The 20,768-nt window shown below is 41.1% G+C and overlaps 1 protein-coding gene across 1 annotated transcript; it reads right to left on the reverse strand.

Moving 5' to 3' along the window:
* Positions 1-533: 533 nt before the first annotated feature.
* On the reverse strand, positions 534-20,682 carry LOC143894656 (neurotrimin). Its single transcript, XM_077401132.1, has 6 exons — positions 19,608-20,682; positions 14,097-14,266; positions 10,167-10,377; positions 7,948-8,075; positions 3,258-3,426; positions 534-3,028 (listed from the first exon to the last, which is right to left on the reverse strand). Exons 1-6 carry the CDS (start codon positions 19,648-19,650, stop codon positions 2,922-2,924), a joined length of 828 nt encoding a protein of 275 aa, XP_077257258.1. The 5' UTR covers positions 19,651-20,682; the 3' UTR covers positions 534-2,921.
* Positions 20,683-20,768: the final 86 nt, after the last annotated feature.

Genomic DNA, 20,768 nt, shown 5'->3' on the forward strand with positions numbered 1-20,768 from the left:
GATTGTTTATCGTGATCCAGATTTTGACTTGAAATTTAGATTCTCGCGTCCAACCGGTTTATTTTCGATTTAATGATTTATTTCAATATCGTGAATAAATCTATAAAACCCAATCTAATCCTCGAACGTAATATCGTTTGTACTCGAAATTGGAGCAAGACGGCGATATACCTTGAAAAAGACGTTCGATACGCATGATTTAATCATAATTGATTTATTTGCACGACAATAACAAATAGCTATTATCTAAATAGACTCGCCAAATCAAGAAGTGGTCGGAGAGTCTCGAATCGTCCACACAAATTCGAATAATTTCGCGGCCAAACGCACGTCGTACACCCTCTAATTTGTGGAGCGACAACGATATAGAAGCGCGTGTTGTGAGGCCAAGATGCCGTAAATCCGAAACTGACCGTTTAAATTCGTTAAACAATCCAAGTCTTCGAGATGCAATCTAACATTAAAAATTAAGCTATTTTTTTCCTTCTTGAATAAATATTAGAATCTCTACTATGCTTTTTTCGCGCGACACAAATTAAAGGTAACACACTTGGAACGTATATATACGTGGAAGAGAAATTGCCTATATGCTTTCTGTGGAAAAGATCTGTATTCAAATTGGGCGCGAGAGAGAGAGAGAGAGAGAGGCAGATCAACCTTCGCTCGCGATGCGCAAGCGTAGGGATGACGTCACGCTCACCGCGCTGTTACGGCGCGATTCGCGCTCGCGCATTGCGGACGGAGGTACTCTTTCCTTGGGGGAAAAAAAAAAAAATTAGTTCTCCGAGCAGTCCGAGTTCTCTCTCTCGCACCGTCTCGCCTCGCACCCGATTTGGACACCAGGCTCGATCCTTCGTTGCCCTTCCAGGTACATACGTTCTAAGGTAACGCATTAGACAAAACAAAGACACATTACATATCAATGTTCGTATACAGTAAACGGGGGCAAACTTTCCTCGACAATTACAATCTCGAACCTTATGACACCAAACTTGTAATTACAATCTCTTTTCATAATTATCATACCACCACATTTGAGCTCTATAACATTCATTCGAAGCACTATATAGATCCACGCCGTCAAATTGTTCAGTATGAAATGAAGCGCGAAACGTTTGATAAGTAGTAGGTCCGTCTCGAATTGGCGAAATAGAAATTTAACACGTGATTGTAACACACAACATTCGATGGTTATCGAAGCGTTATTTTTCGTTCGAGCGCGTCAAACTTATCGGAGTTTCTTCTCTCATCGGAGTTTGAAGACGATCTCGTTATAAGGAACAGTTTCCGCTGCACAAAAACTTATATACCGTTTGTACGAACGCGTTCTGTTTGCAAATGATTCCAATCATACCTCAGCGTGACACGCTCATTCACACATCATCGAATATTTCCATTTTAATGGCTTTACAGTGTATCTTATGTATACTATATATATATTTTTTTTTTGTTATACGGGATTCTCTCTCCTCACAACGTAATAGATTTTAACACGAATCTCTCTCTCTATGTCGAAATCTAAATTATTCCTGTAACAGTAACATGTACGCAGCTCTTTTTCTTGGCAAGCGCAACGTATTGTCTTGTAAAAACGTGGGTAAAGCAAAATAGATGTAACGTTACCTGTTGCTCGGGGGGTCTGGAGCATCCCAAATTAAGTAACTGGCCGATATTCTCGCAAATGTACTCGATTTTCGTTTAACCTGTTCTTCGCCCTGAATCGCACATTTACTGTGTTTCAGCACAAACGAAAATTTGATTCTTTTTTTTTTTTTTCATCTCTTGCACGAGGCGAGAAGCGTTTCGGTTTACAACTATTGATTTTACAGTCAATTTAGAAGAAACTGCCATTTGCGGCTCGAGCTGGACCTTGGTAGCCTAATACTACTTTTCTCTGTGTGCATTTTGTACCCGTATTTTTTCAACTCATTAAACTGCGCGCCGATTGTTTGTCAGACTTAAAACACAGTTGTTGTTGGAACATTAAAATCTCCTCTTTTCCCCGTAATTAAATCGATTCGATTAAATTTTGATATTATAAGCATCTAAATCTGCGTGAAGAATTTACTGCGAAAAATATTATAATATGGAACCTCTCTCAATCTGTGGGTCTAATTGGCACGACACCAGATTCGAACCCTGGCTGAGGTAATATTTTTTGCAGTAAATTCTTCACAGTGATTTAGATGCTAATAACAAATTCCAACAATAACTGTTTTAAGACCAACAATCGGCGCGCAGTTTAACAAGTTGGAAAAATATGTGTATGAAATATACACAGAAAATAGTATTAGGCTACCAAGATCCAGCTCGGATCACAAATGGCAAGTTTCTTCTCAAGTGATTGTATATCGTGACGGTCTTGTTAAATATTTATTGATTTTATCCTTGCACTTCTTTTACGTATGCGTTACGATGCTTTCGATTCCGAGGTACGATTCTCTCTCGTTATATTCTCCTATACAGATTTTCGTGAGGTACGCTTATTGACGTAGACAATATACGTATAGGCGACGGTTTACACACAATCCGTAAAGAATATTGAATAATTCTCGCAAGGTATAAAGACTAGTTTTGATTAAGAACTACGTTACGTCGTGTAAAGGCTATTTTCCATTCAAACGTATCTAATAAACAATAAATCATAGAGAACGACGGTAGTAACAGCCTTTGATAACAACGCATCCAAATAACAGGTGTACAATATAAATCACGTTATCGCGTTAGAAAGACTCTCGAACTTGTGGCGGTTTATTTTATCGATCGTTTTTATTCATACTGCATGGAACGTTTCAGCGGCAGGTAGATGCTTCTCTCCCTCTCTCTCTCTCTCGAGGAAAATCAAATAACGGTCAGGTGCGAAGGAAGGATCCGAGAGAAAATATATCCGACTAACGTTTCACAATGGTCCAGCTCTACGTCTAATAAGGATGATTCAGGAAGGTCAAAAGCGTCGTCGAGATCATTACAAAAGGTAAATTGGCTAATCTGAGCTGCCCGCCGTGCTGCATCGCGGCTGGATGTTCCCCTGCAAAGCGAAAGATTAATGCCCTCTCTTTTGCCGCTTTTTCCTTCTCTTAAACGGCCCCCGGCCGCGGTAATGTTTATTTTCTCGCGATATACTACGCGCCCGGATAATCGGTACTGAATGGCGTGTAAAGATCGGCCATTAAAGGGTGCATTAAGCTACCCATACAGACCTGTTGTAACAGTATGCGTAACAGCAGGTGCGTTATAAGATTAATAAGTATACATACCATTAAGTACATGGACTAAGACTGTCTTTGTGTTGGCGTTGCTGGGATGGCAGGTGTATTGTCCGCTGTCCGCCGCTTGAGCGCGTTGAATTAGAAGGTATGAGGTCGTTACTTCACCCTTCTCCGTGATAACCGATACCCCGCCTCGCGGACTGTCATAATTGATCACCTGTCACGTGCAGGCCCCGGAAAAAAATTTTATTTTAATTAAATCTCCTCCTGTAACGCTTATGCAATAGTGTTCGACAAATCGACCGAAAGGATCAATTAATCGGATGATTAATTAATCCTCCGTCGGAAAAAAAGGCCTCGCTCGCGGACATTGGCGATACCTCGCAGAAGGGCGGAAGGGACGAAAGAAGGTCGCTGTAATAAAGTAGTTGGATTTTTTATCCTGAATTATACGAATGCGAGAGATAAATCTTCAGTTCCGTCTTTATCCCGGCGCGAAAAGCTTCGTGGAATTCCTCTTCCGCGAGCAGCGTCGTAAATAGTGAGTTTTGTCGAGAAAATTGTGCCTTCGCTATTAATTTATTTAAAAATAAGCTTGTTCTTTTTGCGCACGCCTAGCGTTATTGCGTTTGCGTTTTTCGCGGGTGTATATTTCGGAGACGTGGATTAAAAACGGGCAGCTCTTCTTTGAGCTCGCGATCGCGTTTCCCGGTTTGTAAACTGGTGAGAATCCAGTTTTGAAAACTTTAGTGAAACTGATATAGCAGTTATCAGTTTATGTCCGTATATTTCGTTGAAACTCATAATGTTTCAAAGCTGAACTTACAGCACTTTCAAAATAAACGAATCGTATGTCACTCCGTTGCAGAATGGATTTCAAAAACTTTCGGAGTGCGTGCGAGAGAGAGAGATATATATATATAGTAGAGACAGCGGCGGAGAAGTACCATAAATCCAAAAATACAACTACAGCTCGGGACATCTCGTCTGTTTTATATTAAATGTCGCTTTTTTTTGTATTATTTTCTTTCCGAGTGCAGTTTGAGTGCCGTTTCGCGTCTCTGTATACGACAATTTCTTTACCCGCGCTCATATATTTTGTCTGCTTTAATTTTAACTTTTCTATCCACATCGCCCATTTGTTCTGCCTCTTAAATTTAGACGATCGCTTTTTACTCCTCTCACGTCCGCTTAGAAATGGATTTTGATTGAATCATGCCCCGCGCGCTTATTACACATCTGGCAACGAATCCCCACCGTTATTGTCCGCAACGTCATATATATTCACGTAATGCATATTTATCCGAGAGCCTAAAACAGATAGCAACTTGTGCCTTCCATATTAAACAAAGTAGCGATTCTCCACGTAGCTATTCGGACCCGCGGAAAATGTAATATATGCGGGAATACCTTCAAAACTGTTTGAGGTATCAAAAATTCCGTCTAGCGTGTTTCGCGTAAAAATTCCAAAGCGTATGGCATACCGGAGGCTGGAAACGAAAAATATTACATTTGCTTTTAGTCAGTATAAAAGCAAAATATTTTATTTACGTTTCTCGCTTTGCCACAGAAATCAGATACGTGCCCGTGTGAGTTTTTTTTCGAAATTAAAACGAAAAATCAATCATGAAACACAGGGCACCCCGTATTTAATTAAGTTTCGATATGAGCGGAATTAATAACTGTTCAAATAATTATTTCAACCACGAGCGTGTTATTCTCGCTGTTCTATCCGTATGTATACCACACGTATGTGTATGCGTGTATAATATTTCGAATGTCATTACCTACACGTGCACCATGTTTCATTCTTGTTTAGTCGTACTGATGGAGCATTTTTTTTTAACAGCGTCTCGCTTTTACGGATTTTTTCGTGTATCTTGAAAATATTTCAAAAACGAGATACACGGCGAAATATTTGGCTTTGATTAAACCTTTGTTTAATGAAAGTTAGCGTTTAATACATAATATTAACATATTCCCGTTTCACAAGCCGATCCAACATTCACCAGCGTTTGCATGCCGTTGCTACAGCCGCATGCCGTCAGCGAATTCCAATGCAACAATGGCACGACGGGCTAAATGCTGTCGGCGGGCCACAAAATGTCCAAAATTCTGAAAATCCAAAATGTCAAATTGGCAATGCTCAATTGACATTAACATCCGTGTTTTTGCGGCCCTCTCGTGTATCGCGTTTAGTTTCCCGTCGGCACCGCTGCGTGATTCTCTTAACGCAATACCATTTTTTCTATCTTTATCTCTTGTCGTTTTTTTAACGAATTAAATTTCTTATTCCCAAAACAGAATATAAACGTTTAATTTAACAGTCAAAATTTAATAATACCAATTGAATGTAATCTCACTTGTATTACGTATCCCAATAGTCACAGCATACTCTAAAACAATCCATATAAAGCGATAGGCGCTGATCTTGGAACAAAAAAAAATGTCTTACCATTTGTGAGAAATAAGGATGACTTTAATCCCCAATACGATTTTGTTCGGACGAATTATTTCGAAAGATTAATTACGACACGTTTGATTTATTTCACAATAATCTCTGCGCGTCTGCAGAATCTGATAAGTTCTATTAGTATACAGGTATTTTCGAACTGAAATGTTTGTCTGAAGATACATTTCGAAGGCAAATGGTATTCCAAACCACAATGTTTTTTTCCTGCGATAGTAACTTTCTCGAATTAGGACGATCTTATGTAAACCTTTTTATAATGAGGATACACAAAGCGGATTACATCGTGGATAATGCCGAGTGCTCTCGGGTCGATGGGGAGGTTTCGCTACGAGCGGGAAACTCTCGCAGTCGAACACACCGCTATTTCCGCGGGTCACCGCGAAATTTTATTTCCTCGTGAATTATACCAAAGCTTCTCGGTGCGCTTGATATTTATATAAGTATCTCAATTTTCCTCGCAATTGCAAACGTAACGCAAAACGCAATTACGCGTAACGAAGTTAATAGACACCGATACCCGAAATCAATTGTCCCGGCGGCGGCGGCGGCGGCACGATTGCGCGTTTACCGATATTTATGCTATACGTACTGCATATCTCAACACGCATAATTCTCCCTATACGAACGGTCGGGGGGGGGGGGTTAACTAGGTCGCTACGAATGGAAGGAGTGCGTGCGACGAGACAGACGGAAAATATGGGGCCAGTAGGAAATACTGCACGTCAAATTTTTCACTCGGGGGTTCGGGATATCGAGGCAGGATTGGCTAGCACCGTATAGGATGCAATAGCGTCCGGGACGGGATAGAAAGCGAATGATGAGACATCGGCGGAACAAGTACACGAGGAGAAATCTCTCCCGTGCGCGCGCGACGCGCGGAAGCTTACCGGGATCGAGGACGACGGGACAGATGGGATGTGTTCCCCGTTCGGGAGAGGAAGAAAGTCAAATTCTGGAAGATAGACTAAGAAATAAAGTGACAGACGAGCGGAAAAAGGACTTGGACCCGCATGCGAGGATTGCAAAAATCGGATTGCGAAAAGAAAATCCTCAAATGAGGGGAAAAAGGTGAAAAAGGAAAGATAGCCAGTATGAAAAGGAGGAAAATAAATCCGGCCGTGGAGGAGGCCAAGAAAAACTTCGAGGAGCGTAAACAGGAGAGGAGATGAAAATAAATAATGAAAATAAATATCAGGTCTGCAAATTGATATTAATTGTAAATAAATAATATTAATGATATAAGCTATAAGCAGCAAAGCAACTTGAACAAGTTACTTGTATTACTTATTAACTAGTTATTTATTGTCACAATTTGTTGCACCAATTCCTTGTTCAGTTCTTAATGTGTCGTCGCGCCTTGTTTATCATTTCGTAATACAAGTAATTTAAATAAGTAACTTGAGCAAGAAATGAATAATGGCAAACAAGTTGCGATGAACGATACGTTGGGAACTGAATAAGGGGAATTGGTGCAACAAACTGTGACAATTAAATTAAATGTTGCACGTTTGTCTCAGAACTGTGCCGCGAGAATTGCGAAGAAATATTGATAAAGTGAACTGAGAATGGGTAATAAACGAGGAACGGAGGTATATACAGCGCGCGATATTGGCGAGGAACATTACGAAACGGGAGATACCGCGGAGGACGACGAGAGAGTTAATGCGATGAACTGTCGGTGGAGTTCGAAAGTAAGAATGTAAGACCTGAGTAGAGAAGCCCGCGAGGTACAGAGACAGAAACACGGTCGTGGAAATAGGTGTTGTATAATGCGACCAGGGTCGCGGCAAAGCATACTAGAAAAACTTTACGCGGCAAAGAGAAAGAGAAGGAATAACAGGGATAGAGGAGATAGGTTTTGAAGTTGAGAAATGAGACGGAGTTCTTTCCGCGGTGTTCGTACATTTAAAAATTCAACAAGGAGAAACGTTCCGAACAGGTAATATTAAAATTAAAAGTTTTCCCTCCACCCTCCCCTCTCCCCCTCTCTATCTCTCTCTTTTCTCAGCAAACTTAGAATCTTAGATTTAAAAACTTGCTTAAAACGGGTCGCATGATGGAGTGAGGACGGAGTAGATCGAGTGTAAGTTGAATGGGAGATGGCAAAGAATTATGGCAGCGGGGGAAGAACAGTGGATTTAAGTTACACCGTCTTTTACCGTCCTAGTTGGGAACGGCGATTGAAAAATTAATCCACCGGCGTTTCCGTCTCCTCTTTACTTTCATTTCCGTCAAATGAGAGTCGCGCTTGATGACAAAACTTACCTCATGATCGTGAGTCCAATGAATGGTCAAGGGTGGCTCGGGACTGTGCCGCACGACGCAGGTCAAGTTCATTGTGCTATCCTTATTTATGTACATTTCCGGTTCTCCAATGATCGCCGTCACGGGCTCTATGGATGATAACGAAAGAATGTGCATGGAAGTGTTATTGAGAAAGTCGCATTACCCATGATCATAAAAAAAATCCGTATCTCACGTGAAAATTTAATATAAGTAAATTATTAATGTAATGTATTAATTAACGAAGAGGTGTCGGATATCTTGTGTGATAATTAATCTTCAAAAGATTAATTTTATTTCGAGATTGCAATAGCAATTTATAAAAGAGATTTTATATTTATCTTCACTCAATAATAATTATGTGATAAGCATTTCAAATTTTATACTTTCGTAAAATTTCGTAATTGGGGAAAATTATAATTTTGCAAATGCGAACTTAATAAAAATCACAAAGGAAAACGTTAATTCAGGGTAAAAAGGATATTGCATATTCATAAAGAATTTAATATCTCCAATTAAAATTGTTATTGGATCAACTATCAACCTTCGTTTTCTTTGTAATATTTTTTGATGTAAAATGAAACCGGAATAATAAGCCAATGAAGCTAATGAAAGTCAGCGATGAGTTTAAACGGAAATGAAAGAGACAAAAATTATAAAATTATACATACTGCGCATACTTATTAATTAATTTTCTTTTGATTAAATTTATCTTCATCTTTTTTCCGGAATTTTGTAATTTTATATTATTCCGCTACAGTATTTAATCCATGAAAATTAGTGGAAAAATAGCTGCAACAAACAATGATTTATAAATAAATAAATTTTCAATTTAAATAAATATTTTTAATTGAAAAGCCATGCAATTAATGACGAACTGTTTGCGTTAAACACATTACGTTTGATATTTGTTTGCTTCTCGTTTGTTATTACTATACATTTAGAAACACTGACATTATCGATCATATAGAATCAGCAAACATGCACTATATCAGATGTTAATAAACGATAAACATTAATAAATGATTCGTTATTAATGCATTAATGCATTAACGCACAACTGAAAAATTAATGAGACGCATCTATGTCTCAAGTTACTATTTTTTAATTACTAGTGACCCTCGAACGACACACCGACACGATATTCGAATTGCACGGTAAAAAAATTGTAACATCTCTATTTTTTAAAAGTTCTTTTTTTTAAATAATCCCTTGGAACCAAATGCCCATTCAATTTTATATATGAATCTAGAGTTTTGAATTGCACGATTTTTAATAGCACGGAACGTGATCTCCAAAATTGTATGACTCCTAAGTCTCGAATAAAACGCGGTTTTCAATAACACGGAATCAATTAATCGAAGGTTACCCGTATTATACTTTATTCCTTTAGCTGCTTTTTTTTCCTGCTAAATGCTGCTAACCAGAGCGAAAGAGAGTTTATCGCGGTTAATAATTCAGTTTTACAGATACTTTCGACATAGTATTGAAAACCGCTGGTTCAATTCCTAAATTTTGGAATGAGAGGAGCCTGATATTAACGTCAGATTATTAATATCAGGTTGATATTAACTCCGGAGTCACGAAGCTGATTATAAGTCACTATCCGCGGAACGGGGAGTGCGAGCGCGTGTATAATGACAGAAATGTATAATTCGCGAAGTTATCGCGAAGACGAGATTGCAGTCCGTTTGTAGGACGCATCTCTCGCCGTGCGCGAACTTCAACGTGCTTCATAAAAATCCGAAGACAAGGAAGGAGAAGGTCGATATTCTCCGATTTCATAAAACGTATATACGTCCCCTCGACCGTATCTGTCCGATAATTTGATCCTTCCGGGGTGAACTTATACCCGATAACGTCAGCGCGCGCGACGCGCGAGCAGGAGATCGCGAGCGGAGACAATAAGAGGCGAGGCGACGCGGTGAAACACTTAGGTCTCGCCCGTCCCGTCGAGGGAACTCCACGTGAATTAAGTCGCGGCGGTAAATCAGCAGCGGGGTCCGTGGCGCGGCAAATGCCGCCGGGTATATCGCGATGCACGTGCGGCGCACATTAAGCTTCCGGCAAATAGATATAGCGTGAATTTCCGCGTCGGCGTCGCGGCGAAATCAGCGAGGCGCGCGCGCGTGTGCCCCGGCGGTGCTTCCCAGCGCGCGCTGCTGCGGTCGCGAAAAAGGATGAAGAGGAGGAAAACTGACCGACGACGGAGAGGAGCATGGAATGACCTATGGGCGGCGTCGTGGACACTTGACACTCGTATGTGCCGGAATCTCGTCGTTGAGGGTATTTCACTTGTAGCGTCCAGTCCTCCGTGTGAGGGAAGTGCGACGCGACGAATCTCTGGTCCGACGTGTACGTCTCGACGCCCACGGTGAGAAGATGGATATCCCTGTGTCTCACCCATGACACCTGGAAGAAAAAAAGAAAAGAAAGGGACACGTCGCGAACGTCCATTTCCACATCGTCCGGCGGTATAGACGTCCGCCCTTTTCCGCGCGCAGCTGAGCCCTGCGGCGAGCCCCGGAATGAGGCGTCCGCAGGTTCGATCAAGGGATTGCGGTATAATTTAAGCGGATTTCGCGATACTGTGGACATGTAAAAATGATCCCTACCGCCCATCTGATGTAACGAATAGTATTCGGGGGTTTTTTTCCCCCCCATCAGCGCGAAACCGCTTCGCGAATAATATATATTGCGAAATCACATTTCAATCCCCGATATGTAATTCAGTGCTTTGTTTTTCATCACTTTTTTTTGGCTCGTTTTAATTTTTTACATTTACGATAACATTCGACAGATCGTGTCTTACGTTCCTCGAAATGGATCGACGTGATTGATTTACGTAAACGTATATAGCGTGCGTTTGAGCGATATTATATTAGCGGGGACACGCGAAATGCCGAACACGTAGAACAGAAATGCGTATTCTCCCATAAAAACGGCTTCATTGAGTTTTGTTACGCGTGCCCGGCGTACCGAGGCTTGATATGAAAAGGGGAAAAGGTGCGGGAGGGGGGGGGCAGAAGAACCGTAACGCGGCTTTTGTTCATATGACGCGCGGTTACGATCTAGTGCTAATGAAAAGCGCATATTCGATTTTACCTTTTAATAAAGAGAATGGAACAGCCGTGCGCGCGTTTTCGCTCTTCTCCTCCCCCCTCGGCTTATAAAAAAATACCTCTACCGGCAAACGTAAAGTTGAAATAATTTTTCAAAGGCCTGCGAGGTCCGGCAATCTCATTTACAAGAACGTAAATAAATAAATGTTAACGTCAAATTTGCCCAGAAATGTTAAATTCTATGGGGGAAATTTAATTATATTGAATGTAAAAACACATCTTAATTCAATTTTTATTTAATTTTGTAAATGTTTTTGCGAAATAAAATGGACGGTGATGGACGTGTTTTGAAAAGTTCTCCCTCCCCCCCCGGAAGCTAAACAAAATGACGTTCAAGCTGCATGCCTTTTAAATACCAGCTGTAGAAAGCATATGGAAATGTCAAAAGTATATTTACGTTACTTTCGCGTATGGATATGAAGCGAAGCAATCATATCGCATAGTTCAGATTATACGGGGCTGTAATTAAAATAGTTTAGCGCCCTTTGTCGTTCCGCCTCAATAACACGAATTTGCCCGCGTGCTTGCCGACCTATATTTACCTACCGTGCAGCAACATTAGAAATCTCTTCTCGCGATTGCGCGAAATACGGTAGGAACGTTTGTGTATATGTATATATATATATATATACCTAATACGCGCGACTCCGCGAGCGGAATATGCTTATACGGTAAAGTGGAAACATCGATTTATCAATTTACGTCAAACTTATACGCTTTCGAATACTTTAACTAGCCATCGGAAAATCCGAACTTTTCCTCCCCCCCCCCACTCTTGCCATCCCTTTCCTTTCCACCGTCGTGATTACCGTGTAGAATTGACTATACTATATACGCGAAAAGTCACGCGAGCAAAGAATCTTAAGCTTTCAGAATTCCATTTTGAAAATGTCAATACGTGCTTTCACTTCCAACACGACAGTGCCCGTAAGTGTACAATTTTTCGATGGCGTATACGTGCACCGAGCGCACCTTTCTGATGACGTATTAACCGACGTGTTAAGCGACATTATACAATAATAATAATGCACGCAATAATAATAATAATGTACAAAAATATTAATCCGCAGCAAAGTGTGGCTCATCTATATTTTAATGAATAATAGCTAAATGTTATATATAATACCGAAAAAATAGCTTTTTCCACAAATAATTTTAACCGTGAAAATTTTCGCATTACGTTCGAGATTAATCCTTTGCTTACATTAATATAAATTTTCCGCTGAAATTAATGTGATTTTATAGGAAATGTGGAAAATGTGCTTTGCTTTGTAGAAAAAAAAGATAATTCGACATATCCGCACGTAGCCGCAAATTTTTAATAAAGGTAGAAAATGGTATTGCCTTTTCTCATATTTTGTTATATATACGTGTTAAAATTATCGCGATACAATCCGCGTATTATCGTCATTTGGAATAACAGGTTTTCTATTAAAATTAATGCCCCTCGTATGGGGCCGGGAGGTATAAAATTTACATTGCTCTGTGAAAACGTAATTCAACTTACCCACGCAGGACGCAGCGAAGAGAGACAGATTGTGTGTGCGGGGGAAATATAAAAAACGGTGATAATGAAATAGAGACGAGCGGCGCGCGCGAGCAAAAACTCAGACGCGAAAGGGGGATATGATGCCTTTTTTTTGGTCGAAATCCCTCTCGGGCGTTCTGTCGCGCGCGCGCGCGAGTTGAAAAAAGCACAAAGAAAAAAGGTATGGCAGAGATATTGCAGTCTTGCCCATTCTCGCGCAGTGTTCTTTGTATATATATGAGTGTCTCGTGATGGGCCAACTTTATTATACATGTGACGGAAAAACTACGCCCAGGGATATGAAACTGCGCCGCAGTCAAGTTTTGCAACTAATCGCGTTTCGTGGCTCGTATAAGTTTTGCGGCGTCGATAGCCACGGCGCTTTCCACGACTCTCTCTCTCTCTTTTTTTCTTTATAATTTATTCATAAACTTTCTTCTATAAATGGCACCGCGACGTCGCAAATAACACGTATACGTACGTATTTATCCGCCGCGACAAGTTTAATCGTCTCGCGCGCGCAAGTCGTGTATTATATATTTCACTCTAAAGCGCTTAGTGCATCGAGCGTAGTGGAAGAATCCTGGACGGGTAGGTATCAGTCGGTACGTGCGCGCGTGAAAGAAGTTGCGTTATCTAATAGACAGGCTTTTAATAAAAGCTCTCTAAAGCTGCCGTGTTTTTGAGTCGATCCATTTCTGGTAAAAGTTTCCCCTCGGCGCGGGAGTATCGCCGGCGAGAAATATTTTAGCACTGACAGCCGATTTCGCGATACATACCGGAGATAAAAGTGGCACTCGCGCGAGCTACAATAATGCATATTACTATCGAGAGTGGACCTATTTTCAGGCGCGCTAAAGGGATATTTTCTGAAACTTCGCATCATTCAAATTTTCTCTTAAAGAGCTTAAAACAAACTTTCGAGAACGGCTCTCTTTACCGTTACTTACTTGTATTCTTCGTCGATATTATACTAAAATCGTATTATATTAAACTTTATTGGTTATTATAATAAGCGAGATAACGTTATTAGAATATAAAACTACATTGGCTTTGTAAAACGGCAGTTCAGTCGTTATTAGGATATTACAGAATATTATTACGCTACATCTTTCCCATCTTTACATTTTCAAACCCCTTTTAACAGAGTTTAATCAGGAGAAGATGGTATTGATTCAAACAATCCAACCGTACACTCGAATTTAAATAATATATTTTACTTATTTAACTCTCCAGTGTGCGCGTGGGGTGTATTTTACAAAACAAAAAATATTAATTGGTTTAATATTTATAGCATAAATAATGTAGGGTAATTTACACTCCACGCGCCCTTTCCCACGTTTCAAATTTTCACTGGAGAGTCAATCAATATACTTGGTAATGGGATAAAACTCGAAAATATTTCGTCGCGTTATATATTCTTTTACAAAAATAAAAGTCGCTTCTAACAGCGAAAGGGAGGGTGATGGTTTTGCACTTACCGTACGGTCGCCCAAATTTCGTACTCGGCAATTCAGCGTCGCTGTTTTCCCGACGAGGGCCGTCACGTTGCGAGAGGCCGAGACGTCAAAGTACGGCCCTCGATCGAGCGGCTCCGATGCACGATTCTCGTGTGTCCTGTGATCGGCCATGCAACGGGTAGGTCCTTGCACTTTAACCAAATACAACAAGGCTGTGTCAAGGGTCGGGTGAATCCTTTAACGTTGCGGACGGTCGCGCGGAATGTAATTTACACCGCTCGAGAAGATCGAGAAGATACATTATCGCCATTCCGTTCGAACGCGTCGGAATTACCGATAAAAAGTTTCGTTTTCCAGTCAATTAGGCGAATTAGCTTATCGGGACATTATACCGCGTCTCCGACAAAAAAAAGGGAGGACAATTCCGCGGATATAAACGTTTCACAAAAGGCGCCCCTATTTTTCAGACCTTCTTCGACTATCTTTTTCGGACACTCACGAACTCTCCCGTATCTCATAGAGTCGTTATATGCACTATGCGTAATAAATAACAATGATTTATTAAAGTACATCCCGCCAAGTAGTTTAGGTCGTTGAAAAAGGTTGTATTATTCCCGGGTTAACGGGCGTGTTCTTTAATTCTTATTGCCCGTACTCCCGTTGCAAAATAACATGAAATTAAACACACGTCGCGCACGTAATACGAACGCAACAAATTATTCGTATTTTACATAACAGTTTTGCATATTACGGAATAATTTTTTATAAACATTTCAGAGATTTTAGGATAATCGTCCTGGAAAAACCGATGATAAATTTAAATCTTTTCCCCATCACGGTTCTCCAGCAAATATTTTAAAACAAAATAGACCCGTAAAAATATAACACTTAAAATAAGACGAAATTCATTTTTCTATTAAATATCTCTTTCATAACTTTTTAGTACCATCGTCAGAGGAATTTTTGTATTGGGAGATCCCTCTTTCCAAAAGGAAGCTAGAACCTGCGAGATTGTGGTGGCGGTTAAAAAAAATGAGGACATCTTTCTTTTAAAGCTTGGTAGGAGAACAATTTATTTGAGGTAGAAAATCTTCGATTGAAAGTATATATATATATATACTTTCTACGGTCAACATCACTGGGGTATATGGTGCATTAGAGAATCGTATGTTTATTACCTCTATCTATTTTTTTTTTATAGAATCTCAAAATTAGCAAATATTACTTCTCGTTAAAGGATCCGTTCCTACTGAAAATGTCGGAGGTTGTCTCTGCCGCAATTTCAATATTCGATCAATACCTTGGCAGTAAAGCCTGAGAAAAAGAAACGTTATATTCTTTTTCGAAATAAATTCGAGGGGTACGACGAACAATGTTTCACTAGCTGTTTACGTCTCTGAGATTTAAATCGCGCGAGAACCTCTCATTTGCATAATTCAGGAACTTCTGGTTTCTTTGTCGCAATGTTTTATAATCAATTTGGTTTTATCTCGTTTTCTCCTTCGAGAAAATTATTTCGCGTTCAAACCATAAAAAGATTTATACTTTGTATCCAAAGAACAAGCTGTCTACCGTTATATTGTCAAGCTCCCCTTCTTTTTAGCTACTTTCCCTTCAAATTTTCTCTTGAATCTTCCGTGACACCAGAAGAGAAATTTAATTTTAAAAAAGTCCATGAAAATATTTCACACGCATCTCGAATATTAACGAATGGATATTTATTTTTTATTCAATTAAACGAGCTTTGCATTGAAACATTGGATCGCTATAGTCAACATTTGTCCGTAAATACAATTGTATGCCAATTCAACATAGCCTGTAGCATAATGTCCTCATATTAGATTCATAAACAGCCATAAAATAGCCGTATCGTAAATCGGCACATAGAACAGCGCGAACTCTCCATTACCCGTTTATCAAGTTCTCTAACGTTGTGAATCGTTCATCGTTCACGGGGAAGTTCGTAACTTTAGTCGGACGTTTTCCGTAAATATATGTAGCCGTTTGTACATGGACGGTCAACTTGAGAGGATGGGTACATCCTCCAGCCTTCATTAATAGTGAAAATGTGTAAGAGTACGCGAGAGAGAGAGAGAGAACTTTTTATACGTAATAAACGATATACGCATGTAAGAAACGGGCCGGGCTATATACGGGAATGCACGCTTCCTTGCGCAGCGAAGGAAAATTCCTCTCGCGATATCGGCGGCGCCAGTTTTCGGATCCGATAAGACCGTCGTCGTCAGAAAATCGTGCGTTATAAAAATAAATACCGCTCCAAAAGGGTAACTTTAAAGGGATGCAGGTAGTTGCGCGAGTAAATATTTACCTCTCCGCGCTTCCGTGGGATTTGCGCGGCCCCGCATAACCCACGTTAAAATACATATCAGAATTTCCGCCCCTCGGCTGTTTCCTTTTATCCTCTACGGTTACTTTTACAAGAATGGACAGTCGAATTAATTTCTTTGCTTGTTTCCTTATCACGTTGTTGTGTAAATTCAGTTAATTTTCTAACCAGCCAGCAGCAACCGACTAATTGCGCGTTTACTCACAATCAGTTCCGCAGACTTAAAAGCACAATCCCAATTTATTCTTAAGCCGGGGCTAAAAATTATCAATATTAGATACGTTTTAAGAACGTTTATATCGTCTTAAGGGATATCTCAACCCAATCCTATTAGTGTCTTAAGAAAAATCTAATCTTTCAAACTTTTACACAATTTCACCACAATTTGATATGATTCTCGCGCGTGGGATGTATCAGTTTACAATTCCGTTCTAAATTCCGTGCTTTCACCGCGAAAAATTATCTCATCGTATGCGCATCGCAATTTTTATTTATCTTATAATGCCCTCATTTTGTAAATTTTTCAATTTTATCTCTCCCGCACGCTCGTACGAAGCGCAATAAATATTTATCTATTTGTTAATATAGAAGAAGTGAACAAAAATATATCATGCTTTATTTTTATTTTAAATTTTCCGAATTATTAATTCTCTACACATGGCTACTAGCCAGTGAAAAACAAAAATACGAGAGTTGTGTATAAATATTTTTGTGTGTGAATGCGAGTCAATTAAATAGCGCTCAATAAAATTTTTGTCGAAAGAGTAAAAATTCAATATAACGGTCTTCATAGTACCGCTTACTGTTGAATGAACAGTAAGGCCAAGTTGAGCTAAAGGCCGAAATCATTAAAGCCATTGAAGCGATGGAAATAAAATTTTACGTTCTCCGTTTTACTATAGTATAATTCTGCAGAAAAATATAAATTGGTTGGAAAATATACACACGCATAAGCTTCAATTGATATTCTTTTGGTAACAATGAGATGTAACGAGCAGATTTGGGACAGATAATTCAGGTATAGCATACGTATATCAGAATGACATAAAAAATTGTGATTACTGGTGATTAGTGACCAAATAATACCTGGTTTAAAATGTCTCTTTTGTGACATTTTAATGACGTTGTACAAAAACGTCATATATAATATCGTAATTTTGTACATCCTGAATTTTTTTAAAAATTAACAGTTTTATTTGTAAACTTATTTTTAAACTCTTGATAAAAAATTGAGTTTAAATTTTTTCAAGTAATAAAGCCTGATCTACAATGTGTTCTTTGCTTCCTGTTTTCTGCTCTTACCTCTTTGCGACTATCTCGTATTTCGCAATTCCGTCGCGTAACGTGATGTTTCTTGTCTCTTCTGAAGTTCGTCAATTTTTATCTTCGGCGACAGAGAACGAAAAACATCGCATTACGCGGCGGAATTGCGAAATACGAGATAGTCGCAAAAGAGGTAAGAGCAGAAAACAGAAGGCAAAGAACACATTGTAGATCAGGCTTAAAGGATTGTGATAATAATAATATAGAGACATTAAGATTATTGTGGTGATAGTTAAGTAAACACAAAACATAAAATATGTGTATTTTACAATTAATCTCGTTTTAAGTAAAAAATAATTTTGTATATAATTTTGATTTTCACAATCTTTTAAGTTATTAAAACATCAATACGTTACTGAAACATCATTAAAATGTCACTGAAAAACCAAAGAGGTCGTAAAGTCACGTCTTTTTAATGTCCCGAATGTTGTCATCGGTCACCCTAGTTCGTCATTTTTAATCGTCTTCTGACCAAATTTTGACGTCATTTTGACGTATTCCTGCTAGCTGGGTCGCATCTACGGAAAAGAAACGAGAGTCGATGCTTGCCAAAAGAAGGGCGACAATGAAAAGTATATTTTCTACAATACACGCCGCGATACAGAAAATTGTGCTTGCACTTTGAATCGCTCTTTTATTAACCGTGGCGTTGCCATTACGTCGCGTGTGTGTGTGTGTGTGATATTATATCTTTGTCTCATTACATTACAGAGTACATGGGACTTTTGGGTTAATTGCTGCATAAACCCGTATTTTGGACAAGGGTAATGTTAATACTAAGTTATTACGAAGTTAAGACTAAGTTTGGGAGCTAACTAAACCCCCGGTAATATACCGTCGGCACCCTCCAAGCTGGGTATACATAATATCGCGCGGCGTCTCTCGCCAAAGGGGAGAGGATATATTCAACGCGCATCGCGCGAGACAGTAAAAAGACGGTTTACACGCCGCCCGATGCGTACGTGCCTCTCGCGTAAATGTCATTAAATCGCGCTGAAAAGAAGAGGGAGGGGGGGGGTAGTTAATGCTCGTACGCTCTAGCTAGAATCGTAAATCTAATTTTGCCGCATCCCCCATTAATCGAACCGAGTAGCACGTCCGAGCAAATACGACGGACGCAACGGTCAAGGACCGTTTGTCGGGTTGAATGACCATCGACGCTTATTTTTGCGTACGGAGATGTCACGCGCACTCGTTGGAAAAAAAAAATATTTATACGTTTTTAATCATCGCGCATAATTATAAATTAAAACGGTTATTTACAGGAATTTATCGATCGCGCTCCCTATAATTAATTTTATTGAAGCCCCAATACGTTTCTCTTTTGTTAATTTTAATTACGATATATTTCTCGGGCGAGGGCAACGGCGTATATACGAATTTCGAATCTTGAAATTTCCGGAGTATCATTCTTCTTGGGAATCTTGGGATTATTCCGAGACTATAGTACGTGCGAGAAGGAAGGGAGCGCGAAAAAAGAGCGCAGCTGATAAAAGCCGAGGGAATTCCTCGCACGTTTTTTTCCGGCCCAACGCAAATCGCACGAATAGAGTTGGCTAATGAGCGGAAACGACTTTTTTCTTGCGCGCGACAAAATCGACAAAATTGCGTAAAACCCGCGATATTTGTATAAATGTATCGCCGGCGGTTCTACTAATGTAGCTTATCGTTCGCGCTATTCGAGGGCTGTTGAACGTTTGTCCGGCCGTGTTGTTTGCCTAAACGCGGATTCCGCTTCCGCGGTCGGTCGGCCGTAACGTATTTGGCGTGTGGCCGGTCGTTGTCGACGACGTGCGGGTTGATTGACGACGCGACGACACCGGTCGGGGCGATTTCCGAACGCGATTTATTTCGAAACTCACCCGAAACCATCAGCAGACCGAGGGTCAAGATTAGACACCTCATTTTTTATCTCTCATAGTCGTTTTCGGGGTGCCGGGAATCGATCTTCCTTCCTCGTGCGCCGCGTATCCTCCGATCTCCGATCGATCCTTCGTATAAGCGGGAGCGGAGGTCCGGCGGCGAGAGGCCGCCGAAGGGGTGAGCGATTACTCGTAGGCTCCGCAAAGCGGCCCCGCGAGCGTTTCCGAGTGCCTCGCACTCCGCCGAAATTGGCAGCAACGTGCGCCCGGACGAGAAAAAAAAAGCGGGGGGCGGGCGAGTTCAGAGCGAGTTTATCGGATGAATCGACGGTTTCCGGTTCTTCTTGCCTCCACGCTCCATGGCACCGTTACGTCGCTGCTTCGTACCCGCGTATCGTCTGTCCCAGCGCGATTTCTCATCGCGACGGCACGCGCGCGATCGTTACCTACCCTCTTTCCGTCGCGCGTCCAGCCCGCATAGTCCCGCTCCTCTCTCTCTCTGTCGAGCCCGCTTAATTCGCTAACAGCTTCGTGATCTAGATTCGCGTAATTGAAAAGCGCCGGCGGGGCGTGATACGTGCATCCCTCCGGATCTTTGACTCTCCTTCTCGTCTTCCTCCTCCCCCCCGGTCTTATCGCACCCTCGGCGAAATCGCGCTCCGGCTGATCGCGTCTCGCCGCGCCGCGCCGAAGTGTCGGTGTCGGAAATCAACTGTGCGCTTTGACAGATGTAAGTTCTCGCTTCGTTTCACCGCGTCTCTCTCCTTTAACACGTTCTAAAGACCGGAGATCGGCGTCGAGGAAGCCGAGGATTCCACCGTCGTGGAAACCACGCGATCCCGCTTCCTGTCGGCGACAGGCGTGTCTCTCTCGGCGCGTCGCGGCGCCGATCGCGCGCGCGGCGACGATCGACACACGCGGCGGCCCTTCCTCTCGGCGGCGTAAAGGGGGATGATCTCGGATCGGCGGGCCGATCGACCGACCGACCGAAGGGGTCAACTCGTTGCACGGATAGCCGAGCGAAACTGAGGAGAGGACTGACAGTGCGTGCAACGCGGCTTTGCGCGGCCCTGCGCGCGGCCCGGGAGAGACGCCCTGCCATCTATCCTCGCACACGCCCCGCTCTCTCGTCCCCCCTTCACTCGGGGTGGAGGAGGAAGG

This window comes from Temnothorax americanus, unplaced genomic scaffold (genome assembly GCF_048541705.1).
Source record: "Temnothorax americanus isolate GAGA-0224 unplaced genomic scaffold, ASM4854170v1 Scaffold14, whole genome shotgun sequence".
In the NCBI taxonomy this organism is placed as follows: domain Eukaryota; kingdom Metazoa; phylum Arthropoda; class Insecta; order Hymenoptera; family Formicidae; genus Temnothorax; species Temnothorax americanus.